The sequence below is a fragment of the Sipha flava genome, unplaced genomic scaffold (assembly GCF_003268045.1).
Source record: "Sipha flava isolate LNK unplaced genomic scaffold, YSA_version1 179_pilon_pilon, whole genome shotgun sequence".
Taxonomy (NCBI): Eukaryota; Metazoa; Arthropoda; class Insecta; order Hemiptera; family Aphididae; genus Sipha; species Sipha flava.
Window position 1 is genome coordinate 939,068 of NW_020272149.1, and position 23,104 is coordinate 962,171.

Below are 23,104 nucleotides of genomic sequence, written 5' to 3' on the forward strand. Positions count from 1 at the left end.
AGCATATTGTTTGCATTATTAGAAAACAGCTTCACATATAAATTAAAATCAGAACAGCGAATTTAAGAGAATTTTTGAAAAGTGTTATCTTTTTTTGAAAAAATTATCTATTAATATTTTTGGGTATATCAATATATTATTATAATATACTTGCTCATAGATTCTCATATTGAAATAGTGAAAGTTTTTGCAAAGACTTTATTATTCAACTCATGGCAAAAATTTTTAATAAACAATAAGTTTGATGTTTGATTTATTTCTTAAAAAAATTATAAGCTTTAGTCTAGTCAGAGAGCAACTGAGCAAGTAGTAAATATAGCTCGTAGGGTGTAATCAATCATTTTCAATAACATACTAGGTATTAATACAAACCAATTTTTACTGAATAATAAAATACCTTTAAACCGAATCAGAAATTTCAAAAAATGTTAAATTAGAATATTAAATAAAATCATTTATAAAATATAAATTTAAGTTATGAAACAACCTATTCAATTTTTATGATTATTTTTTTATTTTATTTACCTAAAAAATGGGTTTAAATTCCTATTAGTTACAAATACAAATAAATTCTTAAAAGTTATTTTTTATAGTTTACATATATATTTTAAATTTCTTAGTAGTTGAAGCTTTTGTGTTTTAATGGCGATGCATTTCTGATGTAATTTTTTGTTTAGACTTTATCAAATGTCATTAGAACGCCGGGCTCTTAGGCTGTATTAACTCAATTGTTTACTCTATTAAATAATAAATATAGTTATATCATGTATAGATTGTAGAAATAATTATTATATAAACCACTGTATATTATATTACGGGTTCAGCTAAAGTCCTAGTAAAAATTACCAATTTTAGATTTTAGATTACTTATAGTTTAAGTCTATTATACCGTTCTATGTTTAAATATTTTGTTATTATTCATTATCTGAATAATATACTAAGTACATATGTACAACTTAGAAAGTATTGTGTGTAGTTCAATTCATGCTGATTTGACATCAAACATTAACTAGGTTTATGTTATTGTATTCCAATATTTTATATAGATTTTGGATTAAAAATTAAACATTTAAATATTGTTTTTGAAGCGTTTTGTCCTTCTATTAAAATCCAAATAATTAAATATTAAGGCTACAAAAATATATAAAAAAAGTTTTTTTTGTTTGAATAAGTGTGTTATGGTAAAAAAAACTAAAGTTATAAAATAATTTAATATTAGTTGAAACTATAATGATAATAAATAGTGAAAAAATATAAGAAGAAACACAAGATATATCGGTTAAAATAACCGGGCGAATTGGTTTGTGTAAAGATACACTGGCATTGCTGGAACTTGGCCGGCGCACTGCCGTGCTCTCAGATTCAAGTTACCTAAATTTTAGTCTGAATCAGTGGCCATGTCTAAATTATTTTCAATCAATTAAGAGAAGTTCGTAGTTGTGTTATTTATTTTCAATTTATGATATTTACAGATACAACAAGTACGGCACTCACGACAAATTCTGTTTTGTACTCAATTTTATCATTACTTCTACAGAAGTGGACCTTTATTATATTAATTTACGAGTATTAATCATTTACTAATTTTAAATTTTAATTACATTTTTTATTATTTTATTCTTTATTATTTGCTCTGTTAATTTGTCATGATTACTTAGTATTAGTATCTAGTTAAAATTAATAGCGATTGCCGTTGATACAAAGAACTTTTGTTTTGAATTGCTCAGTTCCTGGTCTAAATAATACACAATATTTGTAAGTACATTATTTCCTCATGATAATAAACTATTGCCTATTGGCTATTGGTATGAACAATTTAAATTTTATTAATAATCAGTTATTAAATATAAAACAATAAATAAAAACATAAAAAAATGATTTGTGAAATAAACACCCAATTTAGTCTTATCATAATTATAGAATAGACAATAATATGTATTAGTCTACCACAAGGGCGGCCAAACGGTTGATCGCGGACGATTTCAGAGTCGATCATGTTAGAATTTATTTTTAGGCCACGTGCACTTCAACAATGCCCAGATCAACAAAATAAATATTAGTGTATTAATTAGACTTAAGTAATTAGATTTTAGAAATTATTATATTATTTTTAGTAATTCGTAATTAGTTTATAATATTTTATGTATGTTATATACACTTTAAGCAAGTATGTTTCTTAATAATTATAATTATTTAATAATAAAAATATTTTTCCAAGAAAGTCGATTTTCACGAGTTCTTGACTCTAGAGCAGAACTGCAATAATTTTTCACTGTTTACCAATTATATTAGTATATGGCTATCATGGATATCATGGTTTTATTTTCTCAGGTGTTTTTCTTAGCAGCTATGGTACACGGGCGGGTTTAAGGGGGTGACTAAGAAGGCATTATCCCCCCTCCCCCTTGGGAATAAGCTATCTATTTTACAAAGCAAAGTATTATTATATATTAATAATTATAATAAAATATCGTCAATGGTCATTGATGAATATGGTACATATTTTATATATTTTTTTTATAAATAAATAGCTCATTTCTGTTGTTAATTTTATGTATTTACCTATATTTTAAAATGGTTTCAGATTAAAATTGATACCAATAATGTAACTAATTAAACTTTGTCATTTTGTGAAAAAAATTACTTACTTATAAAGGACTCAAAAACATATTCTGTAATATAAAATTTTATATAGATTTAAAGAACCAACTAACTAAATTCTTAAACCTCCATTAGCCCCTCCCTTGGTTAATGATGAAACTCGCCCCTGCTATGGTATTTGATATTGAACTACGTTATGTACATAGATTTACAATCAAAATCGTTACTTATATAGTTGCGTTAACGCGGATATTAATTTATATACTCCAGGCTAAGCATTTATTTATTTATATTTACATACGACGGCAGTATTATAATTATTTTTAACGCGTTACTGCCGCAACAACAACACGACGGTGTGTTGTGTGCGGGTCCGTGCGGAACGCGCGTGTCATGGGTGAAAGAAACGGCGCGCGGACACAGTTTCTCCTCCACGACAAGCCGCATACACCCACCGCCCACCGCGCACGTCGTCGTGTCACTGTCGGCTCGACGACGGAACTGTTCGGTCCGTCTCGTTCTACCCGCGCGCGGGCACGCACGTACATAGCCGACCCACGCTCACAGGAACACACGCACGCGCGCAAAGTCAGTCGGTACTCACGCACGCGCACGCACGTACATGAGCGCGCGTCGCTGACACACTCACACACATACGAAGCCAGTGTATTTTTATTTCATTATTTACTTTTAGTGTACAGAAATATAATGTTAGTCTGATACTATAAGGTTAAACTCGTCGATCGCGATCCGTGTTTAGTTTTTAAATGTGTATCGTGTTCTGGTAAGTAATCGCGCGCGTCGTGTGTTTCGCACGTATTATTTATTTTTTTCCAATATTTTTTTTCCTCTCCGACAACGCAGAAACGTGATAATAATCGTTGTCGTCGTCCCGTTGCTAGCGGCGGCGAAAACGACAACGAGCAACCGCTGCTACGGCGGCGACATTCACGGCTTGTCCGGGTTCGCATGTCTTGGCCGTCGTGCATCCGTGAAAATCTGCCGGTTTCGCTGTCGGAATGGCGTCATTGTTACAGTCTCCGGCGCGAGCGGCATAACGACCACCTTAGCTCCCCTCCACGCTTTCCGCGGCCGTCGTCCCGTTTTGTTCGCTATTTTTGTCCCGATAAATCGGGATCTGTCGATTATCGCGCCAAACCGCGTACATATGCTCCCTTAGCGCGTGTCCCTCCGCTATCGCCGACACCACCACCACTGCCGACACCATCACTACCACCACCATTATCACCACCACTTTTACCCCTGTGTCGACAACACCGGTATAGTCCACACGTATATATACTCGAGAAATTATTTTTGGACGTGTGTGTTTACCGCGAGAGTGTCTTGTCTTTCGGTACTCTCGGGTTGTTCGTGTTGCTTCCCATCACATATTGCTTTTTAGTGTTGTTATTGTTTTCTAATCGCCTGTGGTTGCTGCTGTTGATTTACATTCATTTTTCTTATTCTGTCTTGCTTATGCGTGTGATTCGGTGGCGGTCAGTGGCGTCTTATTTGCTCAAATTTTCTCCAAAGGTTGTGCCTCACTGTGAGGTAACTTAAGTAAAATATCGCTTTAATGCTTTGTATTTTGTGGGTCGTGTATCTTATGCTACCATTTGACATTTTTTTATTGTTTCCCTTGATCCCCCCCCTGGCTTCTATGCAGTGAATGATGAACAATTGTGTTTTGAGTGCATATTTTATATTTTATTATTTCAGATTCCCTTGTAAATACCGTTGTATATAAGGAACAGGTGAAGTATTTGAAAAAAAAATCTTATCAAAATGAGTGGCGCTAAAGGTAATGCGAATCGCAATGCCAAGACGTCAGGAAAAAACAGTAACACAAATGCAGCAGCACAGATCGCTGAAACCAAAGATACAGAAAAATTGCAGGTAGAGTAAAAATTTCAATATTTTTGGGTTATAGGTATTGTAGAAACATTTTTATATTTTACATTTAATTATTAGATGGTTTACATTATTCAATTTTAGCTGTATTAATGATTACCTATATTTTAGTGTTATCTGTGTATATATATGCGTTTAAATTATATAATCCACTTTCAAACTGTATACCTACTATACCTACATAAAAATATTCAAATATTTCATTATAACCTTGTATTATATTTAATTTATACATTATATTATTAATTTGTTATCGGAATTAATAAATTACCAAAATTACTTTTGATGAATATAATTATTGAAGCACTCTTTAAAAAGCTTAAAAACTTGATGAATTAATTATAAAATATTTTTTCTATCATATATTTAATAATGAAATAAATAGTAAAATAATAATAATTAAAGTCAAAATTAGTAAATGGTTAATACTCGTAAATTAATATATAATTAAATAAACAAATAGTTTGTATATAGAAATAAATAAATAAATGCTTAAACTGGAGTATTATAAAATTTGTATTTTACTAATATTATAATATTCAAGCCTAATAAGCATTTATTTATTTCTAGATATGATCTATTTGTTTATTTATTTGTATATTAATGAATTGAAGTTGATAAAAATGATATTAATATTATATTTTTCTTATCAATACAAGTTATTAATTATTGTAGTAATTGGGGTTATTTATTTCATTAAAGTTTATCTTAATATAAATGTAAATTTTATTATTTCCAAAATAACAAAATAAATTATATTTGATTTATGTTTAGTTTGTGATTGCAAATGAAAGTATGATAAGTAAATTAAATACCCTTTTTTGGGTTTATAGTTATTTATACTCTCAATCTAAATTAAAGACGCGTATTTCTTAAATTATATAAATATGGTCATTGTAATATTGTTATCTAATTTTAATTATTAACAATTGAATTGAGATTTTAATTATTTTAAAATTAATAATAATATATATAATTAAAATTTTGTGGTTAAAAAATTTACTGTTATAATTCAAGTTTATAAAGCTCTTGTATTCTATTCCATTTTATGAATACTAATCCAAAATAATATTTTTTAGTTTAAATTATGCACCCAATATTTTAATATAATTTTAGAAAGAGGTATGTTATTGTTACAACAGCTGCAATGTATTTTTTAATATGATTTGTACATCAATAAACCCTTTGTGCTTGTAACCATCATTGCTAATGGCTGGCAATACTAAACAACAACAACTAATCAGTAAATGTATTGTACATGTTGAAAATCAGTCATAATCATCCAAACAATGCTCTAAGTAAAAATTTTTAACTGATCTACTCTACCTTTTTCACTTGAATTATTTTTTTTCATGATGAATGATTCCATTGATTTTAAGTTTAATACATTCGCTGCAACAAGAAATTTATGGAAACGTGTTCTTAACATTGTAATACATATGATATTTCGTTAGGAGCGGCAACCTTTTTTTTATTTTGTTTATAAAAATATATTATTATACATATAGAATAAGGAAAAATGATTTTATCAGTGAATTTGAATATTTAAATGAGTATCGAATGTCACTGACAGGTGCACTGTGATATAATTCTATATGATTATTTTTAGTGGTGTCTATCCACGATATCAGACAGCTTTTGTTTACTTGGTTATTAATATTTTGCAACAAAACAATATTTATACCTTTCATTAAAATATTTTTATTTTTATTTTCCTTTACATAACATTTATTAAAATTTAAAATAAAATATAAATTTTTTTCACTTAAATATACCCAATTTTAATATTTCGAATTGCAATATTATATATTGGTGGTGATTTTTGAAGCATCAGTACACACAAAGTCCTTATTTACTTGACCATATGAAAAAATTGTTTAGAATAATCCAATAATTATATATATTTAAATGATAAAATAAAATACACAATGTAATGTTTTATAGAAAAAAACCAACAAAAATAGTTAACTAAAAATGGAGTAAACTAAAATTAAAATAATTTTTGTATAAAAATGTGTGTGTAAAAATCAAAACTCCATTACTGTATGTCACCATTTCAGAGCACATTTAATTTGATAGATATAATGTTGGCTATATGTGACAAAAGCACCATTTAAAAACCTAAGCGTTTATTGCCTACTGCCAAATATATACAGGCATACTGTGAAAAAATTGGTATGTCCGCTATAGTATATCGTAGTGAACTTGTTAAAATATCAATACAGCAATATCATTCATCCATCCTTGTTTTTCACCCAAGCTTTATTTAATTTTTTATTTATATTTTAATTATAAATGTATAATTATGATCTAATACTAAATTAATGTTTAATTCTAAATTTATAAAAGTACGGTTTTATTTTAGCCAACTCCTGAGCAGCTAAGAATTGCAAAAATTACTGATCCAAGACCTGATGAAGAAATAATGAGAGAAAAAGTTACACAGGTTTGTTAATTATATTTTAAATGTAATTTGGCTTTTATTTTATTAAATTGTTTTATTATTTTTAGGTGATGACAATAACCCAAAAAACTGAAGATGAAGCAGTTATTGCACTTCATGACAATGGTTTAGATGTGACATTAACTGTTGAAGCTATTTTGGAAGGACCCCTTGTATGTTTAAATTTTGATATGTGTTTGTCTATGTTTAGTTTTTATCTTAGGCACCAATGTAACCAGTTATATATACACACATATATATATATATATTTTTTTTTTTTCAGGAATCTTGGTCCACCACTGGCAAAAAAAAGAAAAACAGAGCCAATAGTGTGAATAAAAAAGAAAAAGAAGAATTGGTAAAAAATGGTGAAACAGATGGTGGTGGTTAGTACATTTTCTACTGCAATAATTTTGAGTTTAAATTTGTTTCATAACATTTATCTAAAATTTATTTAATTAGATGTTGAATGGGATGAAACCATTACACCTGTTGTGAACAATACTACTCAAAATAATGGTGGATTTAGTGAACGACGTGGTCGTGGCCGTGGAGGACGAGGAGGTTATAGTAACAGACCAAGACCGTCTGAAGGTCAGCGATTTGGAGAATCTCGTAAATGTTAGTGTATTTAATTTAATTTTATTGGATACATTTATTTCATTTTTTATTTATAGGGAGAGAACGTGATAATAAAGAAAATGAAAAGAATTTAGCTGAAGATGGTGCTAGTGGTGAGAATCGTAATTTCCGTTCTGATAGCCGAGGTTCAAGAAGAGGTATGAATGGACCGCGTTACAATGGTCGTTCTAGAGGCACTCGTATGTTCCAAAATAGTGAACGTGGAAACTCTGGACCGGGAGGTGGCAATAATAGCGGATTCAGTCAACCAATTGATACTTGGTTTAATCCTACTGCTAAAGAATTAAAGAAAGGTACTAAAGCTACTAATTTAGTTTTTAATTATCTTAGGTTATTTATTTTTTTTTTTTTTGCATACTTTTTATAATTATCAATATTCTAATTCTATCTTACCTAGTAAACTATTTTCTAAAAATTATTAGGAATTGCTTCACAGAACACTAATCCCAACCTAGCCATGAGACACTTGACATTGATTTATATATATATATATATATATGTATTTTATTCATTAATAATTTTTAATATTGGTCAATTCACTTGCTCTTTTTGTAGTAAATAATGCACACTTAAACAGAGTTGACGAAGAATTAGAATTAAGATTTCTCACCTAATCCATTGCAGATGTATCCAAAAAAAAAAAAAAACTTTATCTTATTGACATTTTTTGTATTTTATTATTAATAATCATGACACACTGTGGCATGCTTATAATGAATATCTTACATTACACTGGTTTAGATGTGTTATTTTGTTATACTTTGGTTTTGTTATTTTCTGTCATGTGTCAATTGATAAATTATGGGATCTATATTTTTGAATGAATAAAGTTTTTACTAGGGTTTATTTTTGTATAACTAAAGCATTTATATTTTCTTTGTTAGCATCCATAAATGGTTGTTCCTTGTATAATTTCATTGGATATCATACACATGACTGAACATTTTTTTGTAGTTGATACTAAGTATCCAGACTTGTAATTTGTTGACTGTTGTTATAGTTTAAGTACAATTTTAATTCTGAATTTTTCATGAATATTTTATTATTAATAAGATTGATAATTATTATTGATAATAAAAATAATAATTCTAGGTCCATCCATTTTTTTCTGGTTATTCCAACTTAGAAATAAACATATCAACAAGAATGTTTTACTTTAAATGTAAAATTTTCTTTATCTAAATTGTTAAATAACATGAAGGTAGTAAAATTTTTAAGGCAGGACCTTCAGACTTTTTCTGAGCTACACAAATTCCAGATAGTAAATTAAAATTGATTTGATGTCTATATTTTTACTTTAAAGCTGTTTAAATTCTAAATTTTTATAGTTATAAGACCCATTTTTAGTTAATTTCATAACATTTTTATTTAAATGAATGTAAATTATTATTTGTTATAGTATAATTTTTGTTCTTCTTAGGCTTGAAACAAATCATTAAGGTCTAATGCCGCTTCTACAATATCTCTCCATTGCATTCTATCTTCTGCCAAATTGATGTTATAGGTAGGATCCACTTATGTCAGATCTTTCTTCACAGTATCGAACTATCTTTGATGTGGTCTCCCTATGGGTCTTTTTCCATTCAGATTTTCATCGAGCACTTTTGTTATAAGACATCCTTCTGTACGTCACATATGTCCAGTCCATTCTAGTCTTTTGCTACTAAGAAATTTACAGATGTTCGATTTATTTTAAAGTCTTTGTAAATCTTTATTTTTCCTTCTTTCGAGAACTCCTAGGTCAACATTAAACATGGGACCATAGATTCTCTTTAGTATTTTTCTTTCAAAGATGTGTACATTGCTGTTGGACGCAAATAAGTTATGTATAACCTTTCCTTTGTTCGTTGCGACAGTAATTTCGACGTGAACATCTCTTTCATTGCGTAATTGCATTTGTTAGCCATCACTAGGGCTAGGGACTTCATGCCCTTAAAAACCTTAAAATATGCATGCATATATGCCCTTAAAAATTATCATATATTCTATTAAAATTTACAAAAATGCTAAAATATGCTCTAAAATATTTTTTTATTTTTCGTAGAAAACGTAAAGAAATTACAAATTTATAAAGGTACACTTATACTTCATTTTTTCTTTATGCTTGCCTTTAAAGAGAAAAAAAATACAAAAATTTCAATTATAAATGCATATTGTTTTAATGATTTAACAATTTTTTAAACCTTACCGAAATTAATTGCACTGCGTCACTAAAATTTATTTTATATTTTCAAACATAAATGACCGGCGATTATTCGCCAGTAAATTTTTGTATCTTGAAAATGAACGCTCGACATCAACAGATGTTAGTGGAGTGAATTTATAGAACTATAAATCGTTGACTTGCAAGTTTTCAATATTTTCCATAGAACTGTCTATTCCTTCTAAAATATTGGAAATTTTTTCAATAATTTTAAATCCTTCATTTTTTGACAGAATATTTTCCAATTTTTTGTAAATAGCCTTTCCTTTTTCTCCTTGTGGACTTTGTAATATTTCCTTAACAGTTTTTACGACGGAAATAGATTCAGAGAGCGTTATGTTTTGTTTTTCCAAACGTGTAATATAAATCAAAAGAAAATTATAGTTTGAAGAAATAAATGCCAAGTTTGCTTTCAAATCTGGGTTGTTAAAAAAAAAAACTGAGGATTTTTTTATGCTGCTCGCGTCATTTTCATCTAACTTATTAAAAATATTTTTTATTACTTCATAATTCTCACAATATTATTTAGCCGCATCCAACCATGTTCCCCAACGAGTTAAAATCGGTTGTGGTGGCATTGAGATGTCAGGAGCTTCATTTTTAAATATACGAGTTCAAGATGGTGCTTTCAAAAATACTTTTTTTACACTTGATATAAGTTCGTCAACTGTGTTAAAATTCGAACATACTTCTTCGGCCACTCGATGAAATCCATGTACTATACATGTTACATGCACCATCTTTGAGTAAAGTGCTTGAATTGCCTTTCCTGATTTCACCATGTACGGTGCAGCATCCGACATAAATAACAAGCCGCTATCATGTTGAACGCCTTGTGGCCATAACAAATTCATGGATTTATCAAAAAGTTTAAAAATAGTTTGATGGTTAGCTTTTTCTAATTCTTCTGTATTTATCAAAAATATAGAAATATAGTCCTAAAATGACTAAATCATCTGCATATGCTAGAAGAGTATTTATTTCAATCAATTCCATTTCTTGTTTTTCATGCATATCCTTTATCACTTGGTTCAAAACAAGATTGAATAGAACCGGAAATAGTGTGTCTCCCTGTCTTAAGCCGGTTGCATAAGTTGCATTCAAATGCTTCAGAGGTCTCCATAAAACACACTTTGCAGTATGTCTGTTAGTTACAGATCTCAACTAGTTTCACCAATTTCTTTGGTGTACCAAAATTTCTTAATATTATCCAGAGTTGTTCAAGGTCAATACTGTCATATGCTTGTTTGAAATCTACAAAAAGTATATGAAGGTCTTCATTATCAGAGTAGAATTTTTCCATTACTTGTCTTATTGTGAATATATGATCTGTCGTAGATTTTCTTCTTCTGAAACCAGTTTGATAATCTGTGAAGATGTTTTCCGCATATATTACTAATCTTAGCAACGTCATCAGTAAAATTTTGTTATCTGTATCTAACAAGGAAATTCCATGGTAGTTTGATACTATACCAGTGTCTCCTTTTTTGAATATTGGACAAATTATCCCGGTTTTTCAATCCGTTGGAATCTGTTCCTTGTGCCATATTTTTCGAATTAAGGATTGTAGCTCTATAATTAAGTCTTTTTCTGCTGTTTTGAGTAATTCAGAGTTTATGTCATCTTCTCCTGGAGCTTCATTATTTTTAAGGTTAGTGATAATATACTCTATCTCTGTAAGATCAGGCTCCTTGCATTCTAGTATGGCTCTTTAATAAGTCAGTTCTTTATACTTGGTTTTGTTACTGTTATTTGTTTAACTCGCATTAAGTAGTGTATCAAAATGTTTTCTGAAATGCTGTACGATTTATCTCAGTTCCGAAATGAGATCATTCTGATTATTTTTTAAGAAAAGTGTTTGTGGTTTAAAACCCTGTTTGAGTAATTTGCAGTGTTTAAAGAAATTCCTCAGGTTGTTCCTCTCTCCCTCAAGTTCTTCGAGTGCTTTCTTCTCATATAGTCTTTTTTTTGTCTTCTAATTGTCTTGTTTATCAACTCTTTAAAATGTTTATGTCTCTCTTGGTTTTCTTGTGATGGGTTGTGTATCATTTGCATGCGAGTCTCATTACGCTTTTTTACTGCTTCCATACACTCATTATTGAACCAGTGCTTTTTCTTATTGTGATAAGGTTTTTCTTTGAGATTTTTTGCAGCCGAGGTAATAACGTTTTTGATATTTGTCCATTTAGTTTTGTAATTAGAGATTATATTTTCCTCCTTTTCGTTTACAGTATAGAGTTCTTCAATGATTCTTTTCCTATACTGTGCTATTTCCAAAGGGTTTCTAAGTCTATCTACATTTAACAAATTTGTACTCTTCCTATTTTTATTCTCTTTCCAAAGAATTGATAGCTTTTTACTAAGAGTTGCTATATAAACTAAGTAATGGTCGGTATCTGCGTCTGCTCCTCTGTGGCTTTTAACATTGCTGAACCATGAACGGTGTTTATTATCTATTATTATATGATCGATTTGATTTTTGATTGCCACGTCGTGAGGTATCCATGTTTGCTTGTATATATCCTTTCTCTGGAAATAAATGCTGCTTATGATGATTCCATTAGACATCGCAAAATGTATGAGACGAGCTTTATTATCATTGGACATACTATGAAGACTGTCCTTACCAATAGTAGGTCTATATATATTTTCCCATTCAATTTTTGCATTCATGTCTCCCAATCTCCATCTTTTTCTTCAGTCGGTGCGTGACAGCTAAATATTGTTTCAATGTGCTTCTTTATTTTCAAGCGTAAATAGCATATACGCTCATTTATAGCTTCAAAATGTTTAACATTCTCTAATAGTCTATTATTTATCATAAATCCAACTCCAAATGCATGTCTATTGCATCCGCTATAGAAGATTGTTGTCTCTTTATGTTTGAGACTACCATTTCCTGGCTATCTCATTTCTTGTAAAGCCATGATGTTTAAATTATATTTAGTTATCTCATTAATAACTACGTTCATTGACCCTGATTTGTAAAGTGTTCTGATACTCCATGTGCCAAACCTTAAATTCCTGATTTTGTTCCTGTTTCCATGTTTAGTTTGGGAGTCCTTTGTATACAATGTCCGAGGCTTTTTTTGAAGTTTCTTAACCGAGAGATTTTTTCCACTGGATGGGTGGTTGGCCCAACGCAGAAACCCCTAGTCTGGAGGACCATTCTTAGTGCATAAGTTGTTTAATTTTGATTTTAATTAAATGTATTGTATTGTTAGAAAATTGGGATACATTTCCATCTCCTGAAGACTGGGACAATGAAGAGTACACAGGTTCATTAGCTGATACTAAAGTATTTACACCTAGTGGTGGTGCTGAGAGTACTGTAAACAATGATGTTGATGAGTCTAAACCAAAAGAAAATGCCTATTTGGAAGTAGAAGATTGGAACGATGCTGTACAATCTCCTAACCAACAAGCTGCAAATGTAAATGATTAATTATTAAAAAAGTTTGTGTTTATGTAATTAATTATATTCCTTTGTTGTTAGAATACGACTGCAGAAAAGTTAGTTTCTATTGCTAATAGTAAAACTCTTACTCCAGAACAGTCGCAGTATCTTTCATCATTGACCCAAGAAAGTCAATTGAAAAAAGTAGTTACTCAACCTCCAGTTGCTTCTACAACATTTAATTCTCATCCTCCAGGTACTTAAATTTTATACATTTAAAAATTTAATTTAATTTAAATAATTAATTGTTTTTAGTGGAGTTTGTTTCTTCGCCATTTGAAGAAAATTCAATGGGTCCTGGAAAGAAACCAACCTTACGGGCTCGTATACCTCCCCCATCTAAAATCCCATTAAGTGCTGTAGAAATGCCACCTGATGATTCAAGTGTTAATATTAACTTCTTAGATGTTTCATTTGGTGCTGTCGATCTTTCTAGTGATGCACCACAACTTTGTGATCCTTCACTAGATCAAAATGCATTACCATCAGTTGTTAAATATGATGACTCAGTTGCTCAGAAAGTAGATTCTGTGTTGGCTCAAACTGAATATTCAGCAGTGGCTAATCAGGCAGCTATACAGAATCAAAGACCACCTCAAGTAAATCAGGCACCTCAGCCTTCAACCAAAATTGGACCTCCCCCCGGAGTTCCTCCTCCTGCAGATTACTTGTCTAAACAAAATGCTGCTGTTAATCCTTACCAAAATGTAAATGCAGCAAACGCTGGACAACCAACATCTATGTATAACTCTTCAGTTTATTCAAATAATCCACAAGTATGTACTACTAATATATAGTTCTCAAAATAAATATCCTGAGGCATCACAGGCATCATATTTTTATTATTATTTGCTAATATGTTGACTCAAGTTGATGTAACTCAAAAAATAATTATCTTTTATATTTTAAATATTAGACTAAAGCATTTATGTTACATATAAAATATGACCAAAAAAAAGTTGAAAAAAGTTAATTTTTGGTTTTCGGTGTATTTGTTTAGGGTATATCTACTCATTCAAGTTTATATGGTACTACTGCATCCAATATTGGTGTAAATAGCGCTAATCCTCACATTCCTCAATTGTCTCAGTCTAATCATTCAATTTTAAATGCTAATTATCCTCAAACTGCTGCACAGGCTCCGTTCCCATCTTATACTTACCAAAATCCGGGACATTCATATCAGGCGTCTGGAATGTCCTATCCTATACCTACAGCTTCCAATATAGCATCAATGTACTCACAACCTTCAACATTTTCAAATTATAATAATATACATCAAAATCTACACCAAACTGCGAATACAAATAACTTGTCTAAATCAACAGCTTCATTAACATCCACAACAAATTCTACTAAAGATAGTATAGTAAGTTTTATTGGTCTTATAATAATCAAATAAAACATTTGGTGAAATAATTCTTTATTATTAGTACGAACAGTCTCAATCTTCAAGCAGTAATGCGCTTACATCAAGTGCTAGTAATTCTGCTGGAAATAATGTAGGTGGTACAACATCCAGTATTGGACTAACACAAAGTACATTATTAGCTTCTAAAACTACTACACCAACAAGTAAATTTTTAAAAATTTAATTTAATTTTTTTTGGTTTTCATTGAAGTTAAATCAATTTAATTTAAATTTGTTTTATATTATTTATAAAAAGCCAATAAAAGTGGTGTATTATCAGGCATACCTCCTGGTGTTGGTCCAATTGTTAGTGGTCAGTATATATTGAGTCAGCAGGGTATTCCAGGATATTATCATCAATCACATCCTGTAATGTATAGTGATGAACACTTACAAATGGTGCAATCAAGGTTACCTCATCATATGGTAAAATTTATCATTTTCTAAAAGAAATAAAACCATTCTAATTATAAACTTTAAATTTTCAGACTAACTTTTATTCACCTGATCAAATGTATCCTAGTGTATCGTCAAGTCTGACTGGAAGAGAAACAGCTGGGACTGGTATTTCAAATGTTGCAGGTTACTCCTCCCTTACAGATTCAAGATTTGCACGTACTGATAATGCCTCACCAGTTCAGTCTACATTATCACAGCAGGTAATTTATCATATTAACATGTTGAATGGCATATCTTAGTTTCAAGATTAAATATATTGTATTGATTAAATTTTCTTAAATTTTTAGTTATTTATTTATCTTCAATGTTTAATTTGTTTAGACTGGAGCGTTGGCTCATCAACAAACATTGTTAAATCCACCTATTACTCCCAGCTATACATATTATTATGGTCAGTCTGTGATACCAGCTAATCCGTTCCAGTATGGTACTATGTACCCGGTAAGTTAATTAATCAATTTATTTAATACAATTATTTTCTTAGAATTAGTTTTAATTAGTATAAAACAATATTTTGCTTTCTTATATTATGATCGAAAAAAAATGATGAATTTGAGGATTAACAATTCATTAAATGAATTACATCTATCATAATATAAAATAAGTTATTAACTATTTGTCTATTTAATTCAATTAAAGTAACTCTTCATGAATGTTTTAAATTATAACAACAAATATATGTTAATGATTTATAAGCTTTCTTTGACCAAAATTAATATGATCTAATATCATAATGATCATTAGTTAATTCTATAATTAATTTTGAATAAGTTTTTCCAGTGAATATTTCCTTTTGAAAAATCTATGATTAAGGTATTATGTTGCATTATTATTAATTCAAAAAAATTAATTGGGTATTAAATAAAAAAGCACATTGGAATTATTTTAAAAGTTTCATGAACCCATTATAGATTTTAAATCAAACTTAGATTGTGGAATAAATAGGTAATTTTTTAAATTTCCTAGTGACCTTCAAGAAAGTACAAATACGGTTAAAAGAAAACAAAAAAAAAGTAATGAAGAAATGTAAACAAGAATTCGATTTTAGCAAAATTTTGATCATTTTTGGATTAATCGTTTAAAATCATTTATAAATGTGGTAATTGTTGTTAAATTTAAATTAATATTCACTCTCCTATACTGAAATTTCAATGGAATTGTCTATTTTTATTATTAATACTTCATAGTTCTATTTTTTTGGAGTAATATAAAATACATCTATGAATAATAATGTTATAATTTATTGATTTTTTAATTTTAGTTAACTATTCTTCAAAAAAAATTATAATTACTAATAAAAAATTGTTGAATTATTATTATATAATATTGAAATTGATAAATCCAATGTTAAGCTATGAGAATCAATTAACACTAAAGCCTAATAATATTATTTAAAAGATCTAGGTTATCTAATATTATAAAAGGCATAAATTTATTTTCATCAATAAATTCCATTATTATCATTCGAAAATATGAATTATAAATTTAATTGTTATATGTAATTATGTTATTAATAATAATTTAATATGTAGAATTTATTCTTATAATAACAAAACAGTTGTTCTGAATAGTATTTAAGTAAATTCATAGGAAACATCTAGCTAATAGTTCTTACTTTTTTTATGTAAATGTCAAAAAGATTAATTTTATAATTCAAGCCTATAAAAATTTATTAGTGTATTTTAATAAATTTATTTTATCTTTCTGACTTATGTTAACAAAAGTACTGTGTAAAAAATTTCTAAGCTAAAAAAATATGTTAAATTTGATTTATAAAACTTGTTAATTAAATAATTAGTAAATTAGGTAAATTTAACTATGGAGTACTCATGTACCATACTTCAATTTTCTTAAGAAATAAAATAATACTAAAAAAACATTTCTATTTTGGACTTAACATTTAAAAAATGACACAAGTTTTATTAATTGAATAATACATATTATTTTCATTTTGTTAGTTTTTTTTTCATGGCGCATTTTTGTTAATATATTGCTACTTTTTAAGACAAATAATATTATAAATTATATTCAAAGAAACTTATTAATGCAATATGGTTTTTTTTAAGTTTTTATTAAATAAATCGATTATAAATTTCATTGCTTAACTGCTTATTACTTTTTTTATTTGTTGTATTAAAAGTATCAGGAGAATTATACCAACTGATTTTCATTAGAAAGTAACACATTTATGCTATCTCTGCACCCTTCTTTATTAACCTATTAGGGGTTTCAAGCTCCTTCGCCAATAGTTGGAAAAGGAAGTATGTGTGTATACAATCAGTTTTTGTTTAATAGTATTACAAAAGTGTTTATTAGTTAGCAAGTCGTTCAGTACAAATTAATTTGTGATATTCAATGTATACATTTGAAACGTATTAATGTATAATCTTCAATTTATTTATGTGATGATTGATGAGTATGTTTTAATTAAATTAATTAGAAAAATTGTTCCAAGCGAGAAGTGATTTATTAAATGTAGATTAAATATTTTTTCCAAATTAATACTGATGAGTAGGCAATTTTTTTACTTTTAAATGTTGGGTATTGTTAATCTAATAATAAATAATAATAATATTAATTTTTTTAATTATAAGTTAAAACATAATCCGCTTAACATACATAATATAGGTATCAGTGGCGCTCGCAGGGGGGGTTAAGGGGTTGTACCCCCCCAAAAAAAATTTTTGTGTGCGCCACTGATAGGAATTAAATAGTCATGCGAGTTCTTTGGCCCAAAATAGTTCTGATTCATAAGAATACTCAAATCTCAAATTTATGAGATGTATATTTTTTTAATAGTTATTAAGTTCTATACTTCAGTAAAATATCTATTTTTATTATTTACTCTACAGATTAAAAATTATATGATAAAATAAGAAATTGTATATATAAATGTTTACATATAAATTATTATTTAAAAAAATAAATGCAATTTATAAAAAAAAAAAACTAAAATAACTAACTCATAAAAAAATTTATTATGTAAAATTGGTTTAATTTTATTATTTTAAATGTTTAAATTTTAAATATTGTTTAATAAGTTCCTTCTAGTTTTTTCACTGTCAGTCTCATCATTTTCACAATCTAAATTTGATAATAATTTATGTTTGATACTTATTATTGATAAGCAGCTGTTTCTGTCCCATAATATTTCTATGTTCTTCTTTAACTAAATTTAACTTAGAAAATAAAAGTATCTCTCTACTGTTAGGTAATCATCATTAGTAAAAATTCTGAAAGAAATTACAGTGTTTGGAAATGTTTTTTTTTTTTCATTTATCTGATTTGAAACTTATGTGTCTTCTAGAATTACTTAATTCTATAACTTAAAATTTTGATAAAATTTAATTTTTTTAAAAATATTTTCATGATAAAATCCTGCTACTGTTTTTTAATTATATTAAAATAATATAATATAAATTACTTATTATAATATATTAATGTTTTTATCGACTTGTATTTTTATTGACTCTAGACTTGAATCTAGACTAAATTGGAGAGTTATCCCAATAAATAATTTATTTATATAATTAATCACAATTTTTAACTGATATATTGTATCTATAACTGGGAGGTTAGATTCTATTTTTAACAAAATAAAATACAGTTTAGAAGGTATTTTATATTTATAAATAACATTTGCAATACTTTTAATTTAGAATTTAAAATACAATTTTTATTTTTAAAATTACATGAACTTTTATTTAAAAAAATTAAAAAGTTCAGCTATGTTATTTTGGAAATAATATAATATTGTAAATTGGGAGTCTCAACTTGTGCCCTTCAGGGTTATGCTTCATGACAACACTGTATATGGCAGGTGTGCCCAACATTTTTCATCTTGCGGGTTACATTTGAAATTTATATTTATAATGTGCGGGTCGTATATACTTATGGTTTTTTTTTTATCATTTTGATAAAATGTACGATATATATATATTTATTATCTTTGTTCACTTATCGAATTTATGACTAATCGTGTGTGTTTAAGTACTAAATATTTTCATGCTAGTCGAAAGTTTGTTTTCATCATTAGAAACTGCAAGTTCATATTTCTTGTTTGCAAAAAATAATAAATTCAATTTTAATTAATAAGAAGTCTCATATAAAAGTCTCATATACTGAACGCCATGTTTTCAATTATAATTGGAGTCTCACCTATTTTTTTTATCAAGTATCATAAAGCTATGTGTTTGATATGCTACAAAACCATTGCAGTTTTTAAGGAATTTAATATTAAAATACATTATGAAAGTAAACATCAAGGCAAATATGTCAATTGTAAAGGTACATATTTATTATAATTTTTATTTTTTTGAAGGGGGTATTTAGGTTAATAAATTTAAAAATTAATGCAGACATTTATGTTTAGTATGATAATATCTATTATCAATGAAATTTGGAAACTATTTTAAGAACTTCAAATCATATATGATTCATTTCGTATAGTTGAAAATCCATATCTGTCTGATGAAAACGAGGTAAAAAAACTGTTACTTGAATTTATTAATTTAAAAACTAATAATCATTTGAAAGATTTATATAAAGAAATTGCAGATAAAAACACACATTTAATACATTTTTATAAGATCCTTCCTGATGATTTTTTAAATATAAAAGAATTATCAATGTGTATGTTTACATTTTTTGGTTCTATTTATATTTGTGATCAAATCTTTTTCCGCATGAATTTCGTAAAATGTTCAGAAAGATCTTGTTTGATCGATGGACACTTCTACTCAAAATTAAAAGTTGGCGTAACACATTTCACTCCGAATATTGAAAGATTGGTTAAAGAAAAACAAGCCCAAATTTTGCACTAACTTATTTCTATTAAATATTCCTAAATTCAATACATTTTTTTTATATTAAAATTAAAAATTGTAAGATACTTTGTAATTTTTAAAACTTATTAAAATAATATTTTTTATTTTTATTTATACTTAAACAAATTTCCAGTTTTTATAAAATGGTCATGAGCTGGTTGGAATATACATGCAGGCCGTGGGTTGGGCACACCTGGTCTATAGTGTATATAGTTCACCTAAAAAATAAAAATGTACAAAAAAACTCAATCTTAAGTGTTTAGGTATTTTGTAATTAGTGTTATTTTAAACAACTTATCATAATTATAGTTCTTATTTTAATATTTATATCAGCGTTCTAGAATTTATATTATACTATGTTTTTGATATAATTTTTTTTTTTTAATGTCTAAAATATATCTCACAAAGACACAAATAGTATTTTCCTTTGATTCATACTTCTACAAGTGCTATTTTTTTACTTTAAAACAAGAAAATTAAAATTGTGACTTGTAGCATTTTGAAATGAAACCAATTTATTTAAATATTAATCAATTTGTATGCTATGTTTTGATTTTATTTTTGATTGATTTATGTAACCTTGTGTTTATATTTAAAATCAAAGAATTAGATTAATTTTATTAAAAGTTTAAAAGGTATTAAATAAAATATTATTAATTTTAATTTTTTTATAATTATTTTTAATGTTTTTCTTGTATCTTATATTAATTAAATATGAAATAACATTTAGTTACTAACTTATTAAATTTAATGACTCTAGATTAATAATTAATAAATTATATGTTCTATTAATAGACATTTTTATAAAGTGAATTAGAGTTATAAAATGTATTTAAAATATTAATATTTATTTGTTATTAACTATAAATATTACTGTGAATTATAAAATAATTTTAATTACTAAAATCCATTATTAAAATGTGTTTCATTTGCGCTCAGCTTTCTACCCAGTTAAAATGTAATTGGGTTTTATTTAATATTAATTTGGTATATGTGCATGACAACAATAAGATCTAAGTTGTTAATTATTAACTACATTTTTGAATTTAAAACATTTTAAATTACATATTTTTATGATTTTTAGTCATAAATAGTTAGTTTTTATTATGTTGTAGTATAATAATATTCTTGTAATATTTATTTTATATAGTAAATCTAATAAATCTAATCCTACACTATTTACTTATAATATAAGTTATTATTAACTTCTTAATATTTGTATTAACACATTTTAAGGTTCAATTCTAAGAAACAGATTTAAGATGTAAATAAGGGTGTGTATTATAAAATCACCAATTATTTTTACTACAACTTCGGTTCTTAAGCATATTTCTGTAATTTTTTCTTTTTTTCTTTTTGTTAGATCTATTGCTACACAGCGGACGAACAAAATACTTGATGAATTTAATCATCCAAATCACTTAATCCAGTTAAAACTTATTTTGACATCCTTTCCTTAGCATTAGATAAATAGAATCAACAATTTCTCAGGGATTGGGGAGCATACAATTTTGTTCAATCCTTTTTCATAAAATCATTAAAAATATATGTACATTATATATACATACATATATATGTTTATATTATATATTATGTGTATATGTGTGTGTATATATATAAATATACATATATATTTAGTACATATTACATCTATGTATCATTTTTTTTCTTTTTGGGTTAGTTAATTCAAAAAAAGTTAAAAAATATATCAGTTAAAAACTCGTATGAATGTTTATTTTAATATATAAAATAAATAAATAATAAAATGAAACACTGAAAAAACATTTGAAAAACACCGACGCGGTTCGTTATCAGATGGCGCCCGCAGCAAGTGCGACCAGTCATGGCACAGGAGCTACCAATACCATGTCCGGATACAATAAGACTGCAACTGCACCTGCAGGTTACAACAATGTGTACGAAACTCTGGGTTCATCGTCTGTGACTGGTTCTACCAATGACTATGGGAGTTCAAGCAAAGTTGGTGTCTCCGGTCAACAGACATCTCAAGCTCAGGTCAAGACAAATTCATCTGATCTCGCTGCTATGTATTCCAGCAAGTCAACATTGAACAAAGTCAGTGTGAGTATATTATAATATTGTTTTATCATGGAAGAGTCATACATTTAAAGTTTAAATGGTTTTTCTTTTAGCCTTATGACAAACAACAACAATCATTTCAATCTCCACCACCATTCTCTGTGACTTTAAATAATGGTGGAGTCGGTGGTCATCATAGTGGGGGTAGCTATGCTCCAGTATTTATTTCGCCATTGCCTCCGGGTAATCCGCAGCCACATCATATTGCACCATTGCACCATCAGGTTTGAAATAATTTTTTATTTATTTTGGCTTACCCAAATTTTAAAATTAAAATTAATTTGAAGTTAAAATTTATTCTTGATAGATTGACATGAGAGTTCAAAACAGGCAAGGAGTAAGTAAAAGAGAAAAAAATTAAATTTAATAAAATATTGGGATTAATTATTGAATTGTTGATTATAGCAAGAACTGACTAACGGAACTAGCAACATGAGTCGCAACCAATCGGTAAATCCTACTGCCACTAAGAATGTTAAACAAAACTATAGCCAAGGAGGAAGCACTCCTTACTGGAACTCTAACTGACTTTATGTCTTGTCCGCATTTACTATTTGATGACTTTTCCTGAGTCATTAATGAGCATTACCCTTTGGGAGAATGGTGAACATACAGAAGTATCATTTTCGCCTTCAACCTTTTACCCTTCATTTACTCAATAGTATCACAGATATCATTATTTTTTCCTGAGTAAATGTTAAAATGTTTCATTTTGTTTATTAAATCAGGTTATAATAATTTATTTTTTGAGTTTAATTTTTTTTTTTTACATTTATTTTATACAAAATGAAAATGTATTATACGCTCCCCTCCCTACCTATAATAATTTTTTTTTTTATAATTTTTTATGTTTAATTCAATGAAAATGTAATAATATTATACGGGAAAAATGATTATGTTTTTAATATGATTATTTACATCTTTATATCTTTTCTTAATTTGTAACCTATGGGTGTATTAATCATCTGTTTATATGTAGTTAGTACCTTCAATAAAAATTATATGTATCAAAAATGAATTTAACTGTACAGTGTATATATTTTTTTTA

At 27.7% G+C, this 23,104-nt stretch overlaps 1 protein-coding gene across 8 annotated transcripts; it reads left to right on the forward strand.

The window, feature by feature from the left end:
• Positions 1-3,129: 3,129 nt before the first annotated feature.
• On the forward strand, positions 3,130-22,798 carry LOC112680667 (protein lingerer). 8 transcript variants are annotated; one of them, XM_025550831.1, is made up of 19 exons: positions 3,132-3,385; positions 4,324-4,500; positions 6,881-6,961; positions 7,027-7,131; positions 7,242-7,344; positions 7,421-7,579; positions 7,636-7,893; positions 13,028-13,236; positions 13,300-13,456; positions 13,516-14,036; positions 14,261-14,629; positions 14,694-14,835; positions 14,928-15,097; positions 15,160-15,330; positions 15,452-15,571; positions 21,772-22,032; positions 22,110-22,280; positions 22,364-22,393; positions 22,462-22,798. In XM_025550831.1, exons 2-19 carry the CDS (start codon positions 4,390-4,392, stop codon positions 22,582-22,584), a joined length of 3,261 nt encoding a protein of 1,086 aa, XP_025406616.1. In that variant the 5' UTR covers positions 3,132-3,385; positions 4,324-4,389; the 3' UTR covers positions 22,585-22,798. The 8 variants fall into 8 exon arrangements, with proteins under 8 accessions (XP_025406620.1, XP_025406619.1, XP_025406621.1 ...); XM_025550832.1 differs by having other exon boundaries at positions 3,134-3,385; positions 14,952-15,097; positions 21,772-22,038; XM_025550833.1 differs by having other exon boundaries at positions 3,134-3,385; positions 7,421-7,552; positions 21,772-22,038.
• Positions 22,799-23,104: the final 306 nt, after the last annotated feature.